This window comes from Falco naumanni, chromosome 6 (assembly GCF_017639655.2).
Source record: "Falco naumanni isolate bFalNau1 chromosome 6, bFalNau1.pat, whole genome shotgun sequence".
NCBI classification, from domain to species: domain Eukaryota; kingdom Metazoa; phylum Chordata; class Aves; order Falconiformes; family Falconidae; genus Falco; species Falco naumanni.
Window position 1 is genome coordinate 48,808,889 of NC_054059.1, and position 13,993 is coordinate 48,822,881.

A 13,993-nucleotide genomic window follows, 5' to 3' on the forward strand; every position below is an offset into this window, starting at 1 on the left:
CCCGGCAGCTGGAGCGGGGGAGGACGGGGCCGCCGCCGCCCGGGGCTGACGGCGGACGTCGCTGGCGGCTCGTGCCTGTGTGCGCGCGTGCCGGGGGCGGCGCGCGGTCGGTTGCGCGGGCCGGGGGCGGCGAGGGCTGAGCGGGCGGGGAGGCGGCGGCGGGAGCGGGGCTGCAGCGCAGGCACCCGCCGCCCGGGTCGCTCCCCTGCGCCTCCAGCGCGCCCGGCGGGCGGCCGCCTGCGGAGGCGGCGATGGAGAAGAGTTAGCGCTGCCGCCGCGCTCCCGCGGCCGGGGAGTGGGCTGGGCCGGGCCGGGCCGGCGGCGCGGCGTCCCCGCCGGGGCTGGTGCGGGGTACCTGCCCGCCCTCTCGCCGGGAAGCGACTGACCGACCGACCGCGGCGGGGGGTGCGCGCCTGTGTGGTCCCGTCCCTCGCCGCCTTCCCCCGCTTCTCCCGCGGGCGGCCGCCGCTGCGGCGGTTACCGCCTCCCCCTGAAGATGAATAGGTGGCAGCTGCTGCTTCTGGGTCTGGCTGCCGGGGAGAAACCTGGATAGAGGCACTAAAACAAGGGGGCGGGGGGGGGAAAGAAAGTCGCCACTCTGCGGCTCGGGGAGGGGAAGCCGGGCGTTTCTCTCACCTTGTTCCGAGCAAAAGCCCAGCGAAACTAGGGACGCGGGCGGGAAGCCGCTCCCCCGCGCCGGGAGGAGGGGGCAGGATGCAGCGGGGGCTCGGCACCGCCGCGGGCCGTGGGCGAGAGACTGCGCCGCGGCGGCCCTGAGGGCGGGCGGCGAGGATGGTGAAGGCAGGGACAAGTCCCGGCAGCGATCTCCCGGCGGCGGCGGAGCTCCCCTCTCCTCTCCCTTACCCACCTCCCTTCCGCACGGCCGCCCTCCCCGCGGGGCTGGGGAGCATGAGGCGCCGTCGGGGACCTGTTGTGTAGGGGGAGGCGGGGGTTAAGCGCGGCGGCGGCGCCGCCCGGGGCGTGAGGCGGGGGAGCGGTTCGGCGGGAGGGAGGATGAGGACCTGCTCCCGCAGCGCTGGTGTCTGTCGGCGATCGGCCCTGCCCCGCGCTGCCTCGGGGGAAGCCTCTTCGGTGGAGTCGTGACGGGGGACAGGGGTCGGCGGGGAGCCCTGCGCCCCGGGTCTGCGCGCAGCGGCGGCCGCTTCCCGCTGAACTGCGGCTTCAGGAAGAAGAGAGCTCGAAGTGTTTCTCGGAAGCTGGAGTTGCAGCCTGGTTTCTTGCATTTTTTGGTTTCTTGCATATTTTTTTTTTTTTTTTCTCCCCCTTAACGATTTGTAACGCGTGTCTCTTGAGGGGACGTCTTAGGAATGGTCATTTTTAGCAGTGAAATCTGCTGCGCAAAGGAGGATTATAACAAATCTCTATGAATGATAGACTCGATTGCTAAACCTTGCCTTGACCAACCTCCTGACCCTCGGAGAGATCTCTCAGGGTGTGTGTGGGAAGGAAAAAAAATCCTCCCATCTGAAAATAAACTTGACAAAAAAGACTAATCTTTTTTGGACAGCCTAATTGCTTTATAATTACTTTTTTTTTCTTGTTTTGTGATATGTTGTTTTAAAAAGGATTTTCCTACGTGGTTGTTTTGTAACTGGTGGAGGAAGGAAGGATCCCTCTGAAGCGTTTCTGATGTGACAGCTTTGGTTTCCGAAGAGTTAACTGGTGTTTGCATGATACACCTATTGCTTGTCTGGTAGCAGACTTTTCATCTTTTTATTTACTTTTTTTTTTTAATTAACTGGGGCTGGCGGAGAGGGTTATCTTGGTCAGAAGAATATTTGCACGTATCTCTCTCTCTCCTGTATACATTTTTGGTGGGGTTCTCCCCACATTTTACTCTCTCTTGATGACTCCTGGAGGTGGTAGTGGGCCCATGAAAGACTGTGAATACAGTCAGATCAGCACACACAGCTCTTCGTCTCCCATGGAGTCTCCCCATAAGAAAAAGAAATCAGCTCCCAAGAGAAAATGGGAGGTTTTTCCTGGAAGAAACAAATTCTTCTGCAATGGGAGGATCATGATGGCTCGACAGACTGGAGTCTTCTACCTGACGCTTGTTCTCATCTTGGTCACCAGTGGACTCTTCTTTGCGTTTGAGTAAGTGACGTTAAACTCTTCATATTTTCCTTCACTTTCTCTAGTTACTTATTTTCTGTCTGAAAGCAAACTAAACATGGTTATCGAAATGTGATGGAGAATGCTGACTGAATTCAGCTAATGTCGGTTTATATAATTGAAAATGTGATCGGATAAGATGCTGAGGGACACTCAATCCTGTTCTGGTTATTGTACTCTGTGGAAAACTGATACTTGAAAATTAAGGTTGTAGTGCTTTTATACTGCAGGTTTCCAGCTCTTGCTGATGTTGAAAGAGGAGTGTGAAATAGCAGGTTTGGGATGGTCAGGAAATGATGTAGCTTCTTGTCTGTCAGTTACTCTGCTGAGAATCAAAACCAGCAGGTGCAAAAATACTGACTCTTTGTCACAGAACCAAATGGAAGAAAAGCAGTTATCTGTCATTAGTTTATGATTCTGAATTAGGCTGGCTTTTTTTTTTTTTTCTCTTGAAGTCATTTAATAGCTTGTAGATGAGAATTCCAAGTTAAGAGAGAAAGAAAAAAAGCTGTACAATTTTGCATGTACCTAGCTTTCCACCACTAGGTAACAGCATTACTTTGTGATGATAACTTGTATGTGAGTTTGGTCTTAGTTTAAGCTGTGTTTGTTTTGGATGTTTGGATTTTTTCTAAGCAAGCTTCTGGTGTCCTCCTAGGGCTATTATTCTCTTGGCCTGAATCTTCAGGACTGCTTTTCATCTATATGAAGTGAACATACAGTGACAGCAAATCAAATATACTGATATTTGCATGTATGTTGGAGTGGTTAAATTAACTATGCACACCGAGAAAGAATTAGGCACTTCATGTGAACAATACAGTTTAACTTCTATTTACTTTTTTTTTTTTTAAAGCAGAGTACAAAGGTGCTCACACTGCTAAAACACTTCCTATAGGAATAATTCTTTTTAAGGAGTTAATGCTACTTTACCTGTTTTAAACTATTGTAGCTTGATTTGTGGTTTGTGGCAGGAAAAAAATCTTTAAGTTATTTATACAGCTCTTACAATTTTGTGAATAGGAACTATTATTTATAAGTAAGCTTCAGTGCTGCCTCCAGAAATTCTGTTCGCTTTGCTAAGTGATACAGTTGAACAACAAAGGTCATTCATTGCTTGGTGTCTTCAAGGAAGAAGACGGTGACACTAACAAACCCTAAATTGTACTAGTTAAATGCAGACCATCTTAACATACTGCTAGTAGTAAAGAAGGAAAAAATGCTCAGCAGGTACCCAGGGAGACCAGCAGATTAATTGTCTTTAGTGGGCTCCAGATCACTTTAGAGGGATTTATTAACCATGTATCTTCTGCAGACACTATGAAGCTGCTTGAACATCCTTTGAGTACTTGAAATAACACAGTCAATGATGGTATCCATGTATTGCAAGTGTGTTTACTTTCCTGGTTTTAAAGAGGTATTAAAGGTGTAACCTGATAGTATTGCACCAGGACTGGGTGCTACTCTATTCTGTTTGCCGTGATTAGGCCTAGTTTTGGAAAGCATTTCTGTGTGGGCTGACACTTGTATCTGCATGCGGTCTCATCACCTCTGAAGGCAAGTGCTGGACTTACATTCTGGTATTTGCAGGAAGTGTAGGATCAAAACTGTAATGTTTTATAATCGTAACTGTGCAACTTATTTATTAAGCCATCATTTACAGTTTGGTTATATGTTTGAATCCTTTGATCCTTCACAGATAAATATTCTCTGCAGCTGCATGATTCAGAACTGCTAAAGCACGATGAGCTGCTAGTTGTTCATCACTTTATGATTTCATTACTACTGTGGGTTATGTGCTCTACCATAGCTGAACACTATTAACTTCTGTTGTGTCTTTGAGCTTATTTGCAGTGTAACCGTATGTGATGGACAACATTTTTAGTCAAGCTACAACATTTTGGTATATAATTGGTGCTTATTCTAATTGGCAGTCTTGAAGCAGGGAAAAATCTTGGGCTTTATATAACTATATAAATTCTCTGTGTGTCTACTGGTCTTGAGTCATTCTTGTATCACTTGCATTCTCCTTTTAAGGAAAATCAAAGTAGAGGGTGGCAATCATATTTCATTTTTATAATAATAAGGTAGATTTTGGTCTTTAAAAAGCACTTGCACTGGAAAATTATTACTTACCCTCTGAAGGCTAATTAAAAAAACCAAACCTTAAGACTATGAGAATGTTATTCAGCATGTTTATGATGTTGTAACTGCAGAAGGTTGTTAATGTTGCTAAGAGAGGTTAGTCTCTTTGATTAAACAGTGTTACTTTGAAGTGGTTCCTGATTGCAGCTCTTCCTAGTAGTCTGAAGTTACTATTTATTGATCAGTTAATAGCATCTTCAGTTGTTAGAGTGTCACTTCCATTATTTGACTGGTTTGGTTATGATGCTCCTCATTAACCAGCTATTTACAGAATATGACAGAACTGTGTTTAAGTCCTATGTCTACAAGTGGAGCAAAGTGATTTTTAAATGGACATGTGCCTTATGTTTCTGAACTGTAAGGTCAAACTGTCTTTGAAGAGGGCAATATCGTTTTTGTCCTTGGAATTGTTTGGTCTTTTTGCTACAATCAAAATGAATTATTTTATTCCCTTTGGTTTTGAAAACTGGAAAATAGGTACTCATGTTCCAAGTCATTCCCTGCTTGCAGACAGTGAAGAGAGGGAGTAGGAAGGAGATTAATTTGACAGCTAATTCCTGGAAAAGCATCATGCTCACATAAACACTTGTCCTTTATCCTTTTGGCTTCATTTGTTCCTCCAGTGTGATACCCCCGCCTCCCCCTTCTATTTTACTCTTGACACCCATTCATCCAAAGCTGTATCTCATGTGCTTTGGAATCCTCTGCACGGGAGAAATAAATTTCTCTGAATCAACAAGTCCTAGCACTCCAAAAGCAAACATATTTTATACATCTTGACCTCTATAGCTTTTGACATTTAACCATGCCTTTGTAATCTTTGTTTCTTCATATTTATGCTTCTGTGTGTTTTCCTACCTACTTTTTCCAGCTCTTATTTTCAGCTAGTTTTATTACTTTCTCCCTGTTGTCTTTTATCTCTCATATACCAAGTGCATCACCACTTCTTTTTATCATTTCAGTGTTGTTTTCTATTTTCAAAGAGGTAAGCCAGAATTTGCTTAAAAGAAAAACAACAAACCATGTGCTTTCAAGCAGGTAAAATATTTATAATTCCTGCCTCCCTCATCCTCCAAAGGAAGAGAATGCAAATAGCAAGTAGTTTTATTTCTGTAACTTGTCTATTAAATGTAACATGAATTATTGTGAGCCCTTTTGGGCCTCAAGAGGGATGCTGTACTTGAGGTATTCTTAAAAATTATGCCTGTTTTAAAATGCTCAAGATGAGGCACCATAAATTACTTAATTTGTCTTTAAAATCTGGGTGTGTTATTTTATCTTGGAAATATATTTCCTAACTCTAACCTCATGATATTTAGCTGGTTTTCTTCTTTTCTTGGAAATTTGGCTTTGTGCTGCACTTTTTTTCCTTTGCCTTGCCCTGTTACACAGGCATACCCATTTTTTTTAAACTACTCAGTACTCATGTAAAAGTAGCTGCATAAAAAACTTGGAAAACAAATTTCTTTCCCCAGAGCAAAGATAGCATCTGTAACTGAAGGGCAGATCTCACTGCTGCACCTTGTCAGTTCAACCACTGAATTTACACGTATGTGAAGTCCTTTATTGGTGCAATAAAAAACCTAAGGCACTTCATACTTACCGGTTTTATTTAGCTACGTTTACATACTCAAGAGAGAAAAGAACCCTTTGTGCCTTATGGTTATCTGAGGTATTGTTCCTGTAGGTTACAGGAAAGCAAAATGGAGGCTGAATGACATATGTATCAGAGTAGGATATGTAAAACAGGCATGTTGTTGTTCAGTATCAAAGCTTGTATGGATGCACAATCTTCACAAGTTCCAGAGCACTGGTAGATGAGCTTGGCGGCTTTGATACTGTGGGTTAACTCTGCCCCTGTGTGCCAGCTCCCTTTCTTCTGGACCTCACTGTGCAGGTAGCAGGAGGGAGCGTGTCTGCACCTGAGCTGCTGTAGTTCAGGCAGGCAAATTAAACTTCCTATAAAAGGTAGGTTTAAGTGAAGATGCCGACTGAACTGAGTTGACTCAGGCACAGTCATGTTTTCTTCTGTCAACTCAGTTGCAGGGTGAGTGGCTCTGGAAGAAGGCTGGAGCAGATGGTAGGATGCCGGAAGGGCTGAAGCAGTGCAGCTTTTTTCTCTGTAAACGTGAGTCAGAGCCCTATCTCTTCTGATACCGTTTGACACTTGCACTGATTCAACAAACTGGAGATTTTTAAAGGTTTTTTTGAGCTAATTAACATTTTATTTTTGTGGGTATTTCTGTAACTGCATGCCTTTCAAAAGATGGATGGATGCTGGAAAAAGTATTTAAACTGAGACTGTTTATGTGCATATGTGTGTACAAATCATTGCTTTCTATCTGCTCTTGCAGCTGCTGGCAACCTGCTCCATGCCTCCCACTTTTAAAATGAGTGTGACTGGAGGACATTCATGAGTCACGTTTTCTGATGCGGTGTAGATTGTTCAATATTGAACTTCTATAGCATGTGCGCTATGGCAAAGTGGTGTAACTTGCTGCTCAGTGTGACAAACCTCTATGTGTAAACACTGATGTCAGTAAGCTGAGCATTTTCACTGTGTTATCAATAATCACCTTCATCTTATGGCAAATGTGTTCTGCTCTTGCAAGAGGTGGATTTTTAGTGTGAAGTTGTATTCCAAGAAGGTGAAATGTTCTTCTAATAACCTCTTTTATCTTTCTTCTTCGGCTCCTAAGATGAGTAGGTTACTTGTGTCTTTTGATGACCATGTTCTTAAACTATGACTTCCTTAGTAGGAAGTGCTACCAACCTGACTTCGGCTGTTAAAGTCTGCTACAATCGTGTATGGCACTTCCTGCTGAAAACTGCAAAATGGATTTTAAAGCAAAAATCATGGTGTATAAGCCTTCTACATGGAAGGCGGTAGCTGTCTAATAGTGCATAGTGGCATAGGTGAACGCAGTGATGAGTAGGTGGTTCCCCACCCCACCCAAGTTATCTTTGTTTTAAAAAAAAAGTCATTAAAATTAAACCAGAGCAATGTTTCTGTTTCTCATTTTGCCATATTATGCATCTCTGATAACTTAGTGAAAAAGACATGGAAAACAGTAAGCCTAATCTTCAGGGTTTACTTTTTGTACTGAATTTATATAGATATACAAAATGATACAGCAAACTCCTAAGGGATGGTGTGCATTCCAACCAGACGTTATTTATTCTTTATACTAAATTACTTTGAAAATACAAACTGTCAGAATCTAACGTCTTTCAGGTACAAAGTATATCTAATACTTTTTCCCTTGACAAGGGACTTTCCTTGGTCACAAAAAAGTTTACTTAATTCCTCTCATCTAAGTTTCCCAGTGATCTGTGCAAGTATGTCTGCTGGTTTCTCCCTGGCCAAAAGGGAATAGTTTGTACTACCCTAACTTAAAGTAGCACTTCACTGAGCAGGTACATCAGTTTCAACTTTAAAATCTGCTTTGAATGAATTATATGTTATAAATCAAAATCCTTTTGCCCAGAAACATACTAATAGCATTTGATATTAGGTCATGCACTTCTGCTTTTCAAGGCTAGGTCTATTTATGAATAATGATAAAAATAATTATGTAAATGTAGTGATATAGATGGATAATTATTCAAATTTTTCATTTTTCAGGGTAAAATTCTATGAGGATAACAGAAGGATAGCCTCTTGTTTTTCGGAAGTCTTACCTCCTTCAGTTCCCCTGAAACTGCAGAGGCTTTTTATGGTTTTGTAACACTAACTCCTTTTCCAAAAGAAGTGTTAAACAGCTTTTTTCTCCAAGGGTGGGGTTTTTTGTTTTATTTTGGGTTTGGGGATTTTTTTGTTGTTTGCGGGTTTTTTGTATTTGGGTTAGTTGATGGCCTTTATCTGCTGTTTCATGGAGAAGACAAGTTTTGAACACAATTTTTGGTTTTCTAATTTACTTCTTTCTCATCTATAGTTCTACTTACATTTCCACCTTTTTGGAGGTGGAGGGCAATGAAAATAGTGAGTATAATGGTGTAAGAAGTGATGTTGGCGTCTCAGATACCGTGTTCTCTTAGGACCTCGAGGAAATCACTGTATAGCATTGGACCATCGACATATGCATCTTCAGAGTAAAATGTGAATGTTTGTGATTCTTTGCCTGATGTCACCCTGACCCCTTGGAGAAAGAGGGGAAATTCCATCATAGCCCGCTGTGGTGGTGTTCTCTACACTCATCATAGCTCAGCCTGATTGTTGTAGATAGGTGTAAATTCTCACCTGGGATATTTGATATTCCTTCCAGAATGGGAAAAAAGGTAATTTCAAAAGTTTGGTTATACTTAGCTATATAAATGTCTTCAAATATTTACAAATGCTGATGGATAAAACTTCTGTACATCTTCAGCCTCCAGAATGTGAGGTTAGATTTGTAATTTTCTGACAGATGCTTGGTATAATCTATTTTAATGTATCACTCAAAGTTTGAGGTTTCTATTGTTGATATAATCTGTATAGTATGCCAGTTTTGTTTTCTGCTTCCCTGAGTAGGTACTGTTGCCCCTTAATGGCTGTGTACCAAAGATATACAAAATGTATCTTCTGGAGACTAATGTAGGGAGAGTCGTACTAAATAGACTTAAACTATTGAAAAAGTAATTTCTATGCGTTGTTCCTGGAAGATTGACGTTGTCATGTGACCATCTCTGGGACTCTTCTCCCATCAACCCTGCAGAAATTTTCATACCTTGTTTGAAGGAAAGACCTTTTTTCCAGATGTTTTCTCAAATCAGTTTCTCAGGAATCATGTTACGTGTTTAGGTTCATGTAAAGTATTCTTACTCATGTTTGAATTTGGAGTAATGATACCAAAAATACCTTTGTTCCTACCTGATTTATTTTCTGTCATAGCTGTGTTGCATTATTATCTTGTAAATGGCGTTTCATATGAAACTAAGTATATCAGTGGAACTGGATGACTGAGAAATTACCTTTCTTTAGAGTGGAAAGAGAATTAGTCTGTGCAGAACTTGGACCAAACTGTTCTGTTCATTCTTTTATTTTTTTGGGGCTGGAAAAATATATTATTAAAAATACCTGGGCATATTTGTAGATTCAGTAGAAACTGAAATGCTGAAACTTGAACTGGACATTAAATATATAAATTATCTTTTAACAACTAAGTTATACCTTCTAGGTCGCCATTCTAGTGTAGCATTAAACTGTTATTTGTAACATTCAAACGTCAACTAATTAATGAGAAAGTGAAGATGACTGCAGAAGAGGAGAAAGCTGAGAATATTTTTGACTTTCTAAGCTGCATGATTGTTTCAAAATAGTCCAGTCAAAACCCCACTGGCTTAAAATACTGCCATATTTTGAAAAATCGCTTAAAACTATGTAACTTTAGCTAGAATGTTTTTGTTATCCTGATTGATGATCCTTCCAAGAGACTGTAGTAGCTGATAATCACTTAAGTTCCAGGCTGCCAGTAAAGGCTTGTACATATCAATGCAGCTCATTCATTTGGCAAAGCTGATGAGGAAGGGGACAAATCCCCCAAAGTTAGCTGGGACTACCAAAGTTTATTAAACTTCATATAATTACAGCCCATTTTTTTCAGAACTCAATACAAACACTTTAAAGTGGCTAAGCTTTTTACAAACTACAAAGTGGACTAAAATCAAGATTAAGCCTATCTGTAATAGCCAAAGATAAAATTCTGTTCATGTTTCTCACATTACAGAAGTGTAAAATGTACTTGGGGAAGGAGGCTGAAGTGTTCTGGAGTTTCAGTTTTATCTAACACCCCCCCTGACCCTTAGCCTTCTGTACACGTTCATATTCGAACGCCTGTTGGTACAGCAGTTACTAGATGAAGGGGGCTTTGTATTTGCAATACCTGACCATGGGCTTTCTGCGGTGTGCATTAGTGGAGCTCTTACCCAGTAGCATTTCAGAACTTCAACTGCTAATTTGACAGCGCTATATGATTATTTAGCTTCTGTATTCTTGATCGCTTCTTTTTCATAAGGGTTTATTCGCGTTATTGTGGGATAGTGGCTAATGAGGTCTTACATAATGAGCCTGGCTAATGAGATCACAGCTGGTTTTGTTTTATGTTTTTCCACTCCTGCTGTTCTCTTAAGTTGCTTACTGCAATAAATACTGGCAGTGTGCATTTATTGTGGTGAATGTGCAGTCAGTTCAGTTTCTTTTTTAAATTTTACTCTTATTTTAAAAAAATGTACAAAAAAGAGATTAAATAGAATACTGAAACTAAGTTGAAAACTCGGGAACCTGAACTCAGAAGTGAAGACATACGTAAAATCTGTATCTTGTTAATTTCATGTTATAGTTTAAGTACAAGAAAACAGTTGCATTGCCTGCATTGAGTGAATGTATGAAATAAATTTCTGGGGTTTAGCATACTTTTCTTATATGTGTGATCAATATGTACTAGTTCTTAAAAGCAAGGAACAGATACATTAGAATTTGTTACTATTTTGGCATAAACATTCAGTATATTACTAGAAGTTAAGAATGTAGATTAAACAACGTTGTCTTTTTTGAGCTGTCTGGATATCAGGAAATTGCAGTCCTGGTCTTGTGTGCAATACATTTGTCAGATATCCTACTGGTTATGAATGCTGTGTTTCAGGGTAGAGAAGCAAGTGTCGGACCAGCTTGTACTTAAATTTTGCTGTCATGCCTGTTCTCATGGTATGGGTTTTTATGACACAACTGTCTATGCATGTTCCGTAGTAAATACTGTTTTATTGGAAAAAAGGGCTTTCTAGTGTTGAATTAGAATGTGGAAGTGTTGTAATTCTTTTTAATTGAGAACTATGTAAAGCAGTTAAAAGCACTAAGAAGAAAAGTAAAAGCTAGATAGCGGTGACTTCTCTCATCAGTTTTGCAACTCTGTAATAAACTTGCTTCTTGTGAATGTGGTTTTTTGAAAGCTGAAGGTCATAGTGCTTCTATATAGTGAAAAAATACAACTTTGAAGATACATGATTTGAACTCTTTCCAGGGCTGGACAGGCATTGAGTGTGGAAACAGCCAAGTAAACTTTGTCATTAGCCTGAGTAGACTGGTACATGAAATGTGTTGCATGGTGTGATATAAAATATTGGAGTACACTGTGTAAAGAACAGTCACTTCTGATTTGCCTCAGTGAATTAGCCTGGAGAAAGGAAGGCTTGGGGGGCATCTTATTAAAATAAGTACCAGACTGGAGGGTGGGAGTGGAAAAAAAAATATAAAAATTGAGCCTTGGACTCTTCTCAGCAGTGCCCAATGACAGGACAAGACACAATGGACATGAAACGAAATACCATTTAAACGCAAGAAAAAGGGGTTTGGGGGTTGGCTTTTTTTTGTGTCTGTTTGCCTGTTTGGTTTGGGTTTTTTTTTGCTGTGAGGATGATTGAACAGTGGCCCAGGTTGGCCAGAGACGCTATGGACATACTGAAAATCAACCAGATGCAGACCTGAGGAGTTTCCTCTAGCTGACTCTGGGGCAGGGGGGGTTGGACTTGCTGACCTCCAGAGGTCCTAGCCCACCTCAGCAACTCTGTGTTATCTGTGAAAATCTGAGAACTTCTTCCCATAAGACAGCAAAAGATAGATCTATCGAGATAACTTTGATCTTGTTTTAATGTCCCTTTTATTACATGCGTATTTCATAAGAACTTCAGTCTTATGTAGTCTTAGGATCTGAACCTAAAGTCTCAGTCCAACAAAATGTAAACATTTTCAAGTGAAATATCCGTAGCTGTTCTTTGTCCCCTCTTGTGTTTTCTCACCTTTGAATATGGCTTTCTCAGTTCAAAGTGCATTTTCCAGCATTTCTTGGAGTTTCTTTTCCTGCTTTCTTTTGCTGATCTGCTGTTTCTCACCAAGCTTTGTCATCTACTATCCACCTGGCTTTTGCTGAAATATAGTTAGTATTTTCTTATCATGTAAACAACATCATTAAGTTTAAATAAAATCAATTTCATCCAGAAGAATGTCTCTGTATACAGTTGTTCCAGCAGTGTGATGTGTTTATCAGTTTGTCCGTGTCTCACTTAAATTTAGGGAACTTTTCTTCCATCTAATCTTCCTAGCCACTTGTTCCCTTTTAATAGAACACTGTTGCTGTAGAAGGGATGGGAAGGCAGTAAAGGTGAAATTGAAAGACTAGTTTTCCCCTTTCCATAGTCATAAGGATGAGAGTATTATTTTTTTTCTGTGATCTACATTATATTTGCCTGTATCACTGTGCAGATATGTAAAATCATGGGGTCTGTCTCCCAGTGCTTGAGCCAGGTCAAAAAAGTTGTTTGGGCTCTGCAGGTTCAGCTTCTTCCTTGAGCCTGCTACTTGACAAGACAAGCTTCAGATCAACTCTTGGACCTTAACGGATGGCACGTTCTGGCTTCTGGACTCCTAGACATGGATGAAATGGTTTGTCTGAAAAGCTGCTAAAGCTGGACTTGTCTTTGGGGAAGGGAAAACACCCTAGACCTGTCAGAGTAATCCAAACTCCCTTTAAATATGCATTTGCTTAAAAAAAAAAAATAAATTGTAAATTCCAGTAAGGCAGGTGTCTGGTTCTGGATTACAAACTGGAAAGAAAATGATAATAGGAGGAAGCTTAAATGAAACAGTGTATTCTATTTGAACCAAATATATGTGAATCTCTGTCCTATAGTAGCTGTCATTGCTAAGTTTCTCTGAGGCTGGTGGAAGTCAAAGGGGCATTTCCCTGTAACACATATTCAAAGAACTGTTTTTGAGTGGACCTCATGTCTGTAGATCTGCCTGCTTTTTCTGAGGGAACAGGGGTTGGATTATTACTGCTCATGAATTCGAAACTTCAGCATCCCAGTTTCCTTTCTGTTTAGCAAGCTCTGTTGCAGCAAGAGATCTGGTGGTGGTAGGCTGCTGAAAAGGATGGACCCACCTCTTCCCTTCTCCCAAGTCTCCGATGTTACTTCTTTTTGTCTGGCTCTGCTGTTTTCCCCCATCCAGTAGTGAACCACTTCAGGGAGTTCCCTTCCTGCAGAAAGCTTATCCTTCCCTTCTGCCCACACAAAGAAAAACTTTCTGCTGCTTTAAAACCCTGAGCTGAATCCCTGAAAATTCAGAAAAATGTTATTACAAGCACAAGAGAGGAAGCGAGAGGGAGGGCATGGTCAGATCATCTTAGTTGTGATTTGAAATTGCATCCCAACTTGGTAACACTTGTCACGTAGTCTTGGTTTGTTGTTTGGCATCTGTGAGGGTGCAAACAGAATAACTTTAGGCTTACCTATTTAGTTGCTTAATAAGAACCTACAGAGTTGTGACTTCTTAACCATAATTTATTTCTGAAGTAACTGGATTGTAGTTTACAGAACATGAACTGCAGCATGTTTCAAATAACACATGAAGTGCTCCTTAGTTGATGATGTCTTAGTTTTTTCTGTAAAAGTTCTGTTTTGTTTTGTTTTTTAAATTTGTTTTTAAAAACCCACACTATACCCAATTCTGTAACACAACACGGGGGAAGTGACTGAAGCAGTTCTTCTTCCTGCATCCTTGCCTGTGTAGACTGTGTTCCCCATATCCAGATTGCAGAGCTACTGTATTGTATTGCATTTGATAGCAGAGCCAATAGAAAAGCTGCATGAATGCTTCTTCACCTTAGTTTGTATAAAACCAGCTAATTTAGCCCAAATATGCTAACCTGAACCAGGAAAGGAGTATTCTTAATCCTTGCCA

General features: G+C 41.1%; 1 protein-coding gene across 4 annotated transcripts in view; it reads left to right on the forward strand.

Moving 5' to 3' along the window:
* The first annotated feature begins 599 nt into the window (after positions 1–599).
* ZDHHC14 (zinc finger DHHC-type palmitoyltransferase 14) overlaps positions 600–13,993 on the forward strand; it is a 113,125-nt gene continuing 99,731 nt past the window's right edge. The window contains exon 1 of one of the 4 annotated variants that reach the window (XM_040597919.1): positions 600–2,118. In XM_040597919.1, the coding sequence (XP_040453853.1) occupies positions 1,868–2,118 (251 nt within the window). In that variant the 5' untranslated portion in view covers positions 600–1,867. The remainder of the gene's footprint in view (positions 2,119–13,993) is intronic. The other 3 variants (XM_040597921.1, XM_040597920.1, XM_040597923.1) reach the window with 3 other exon arrangements.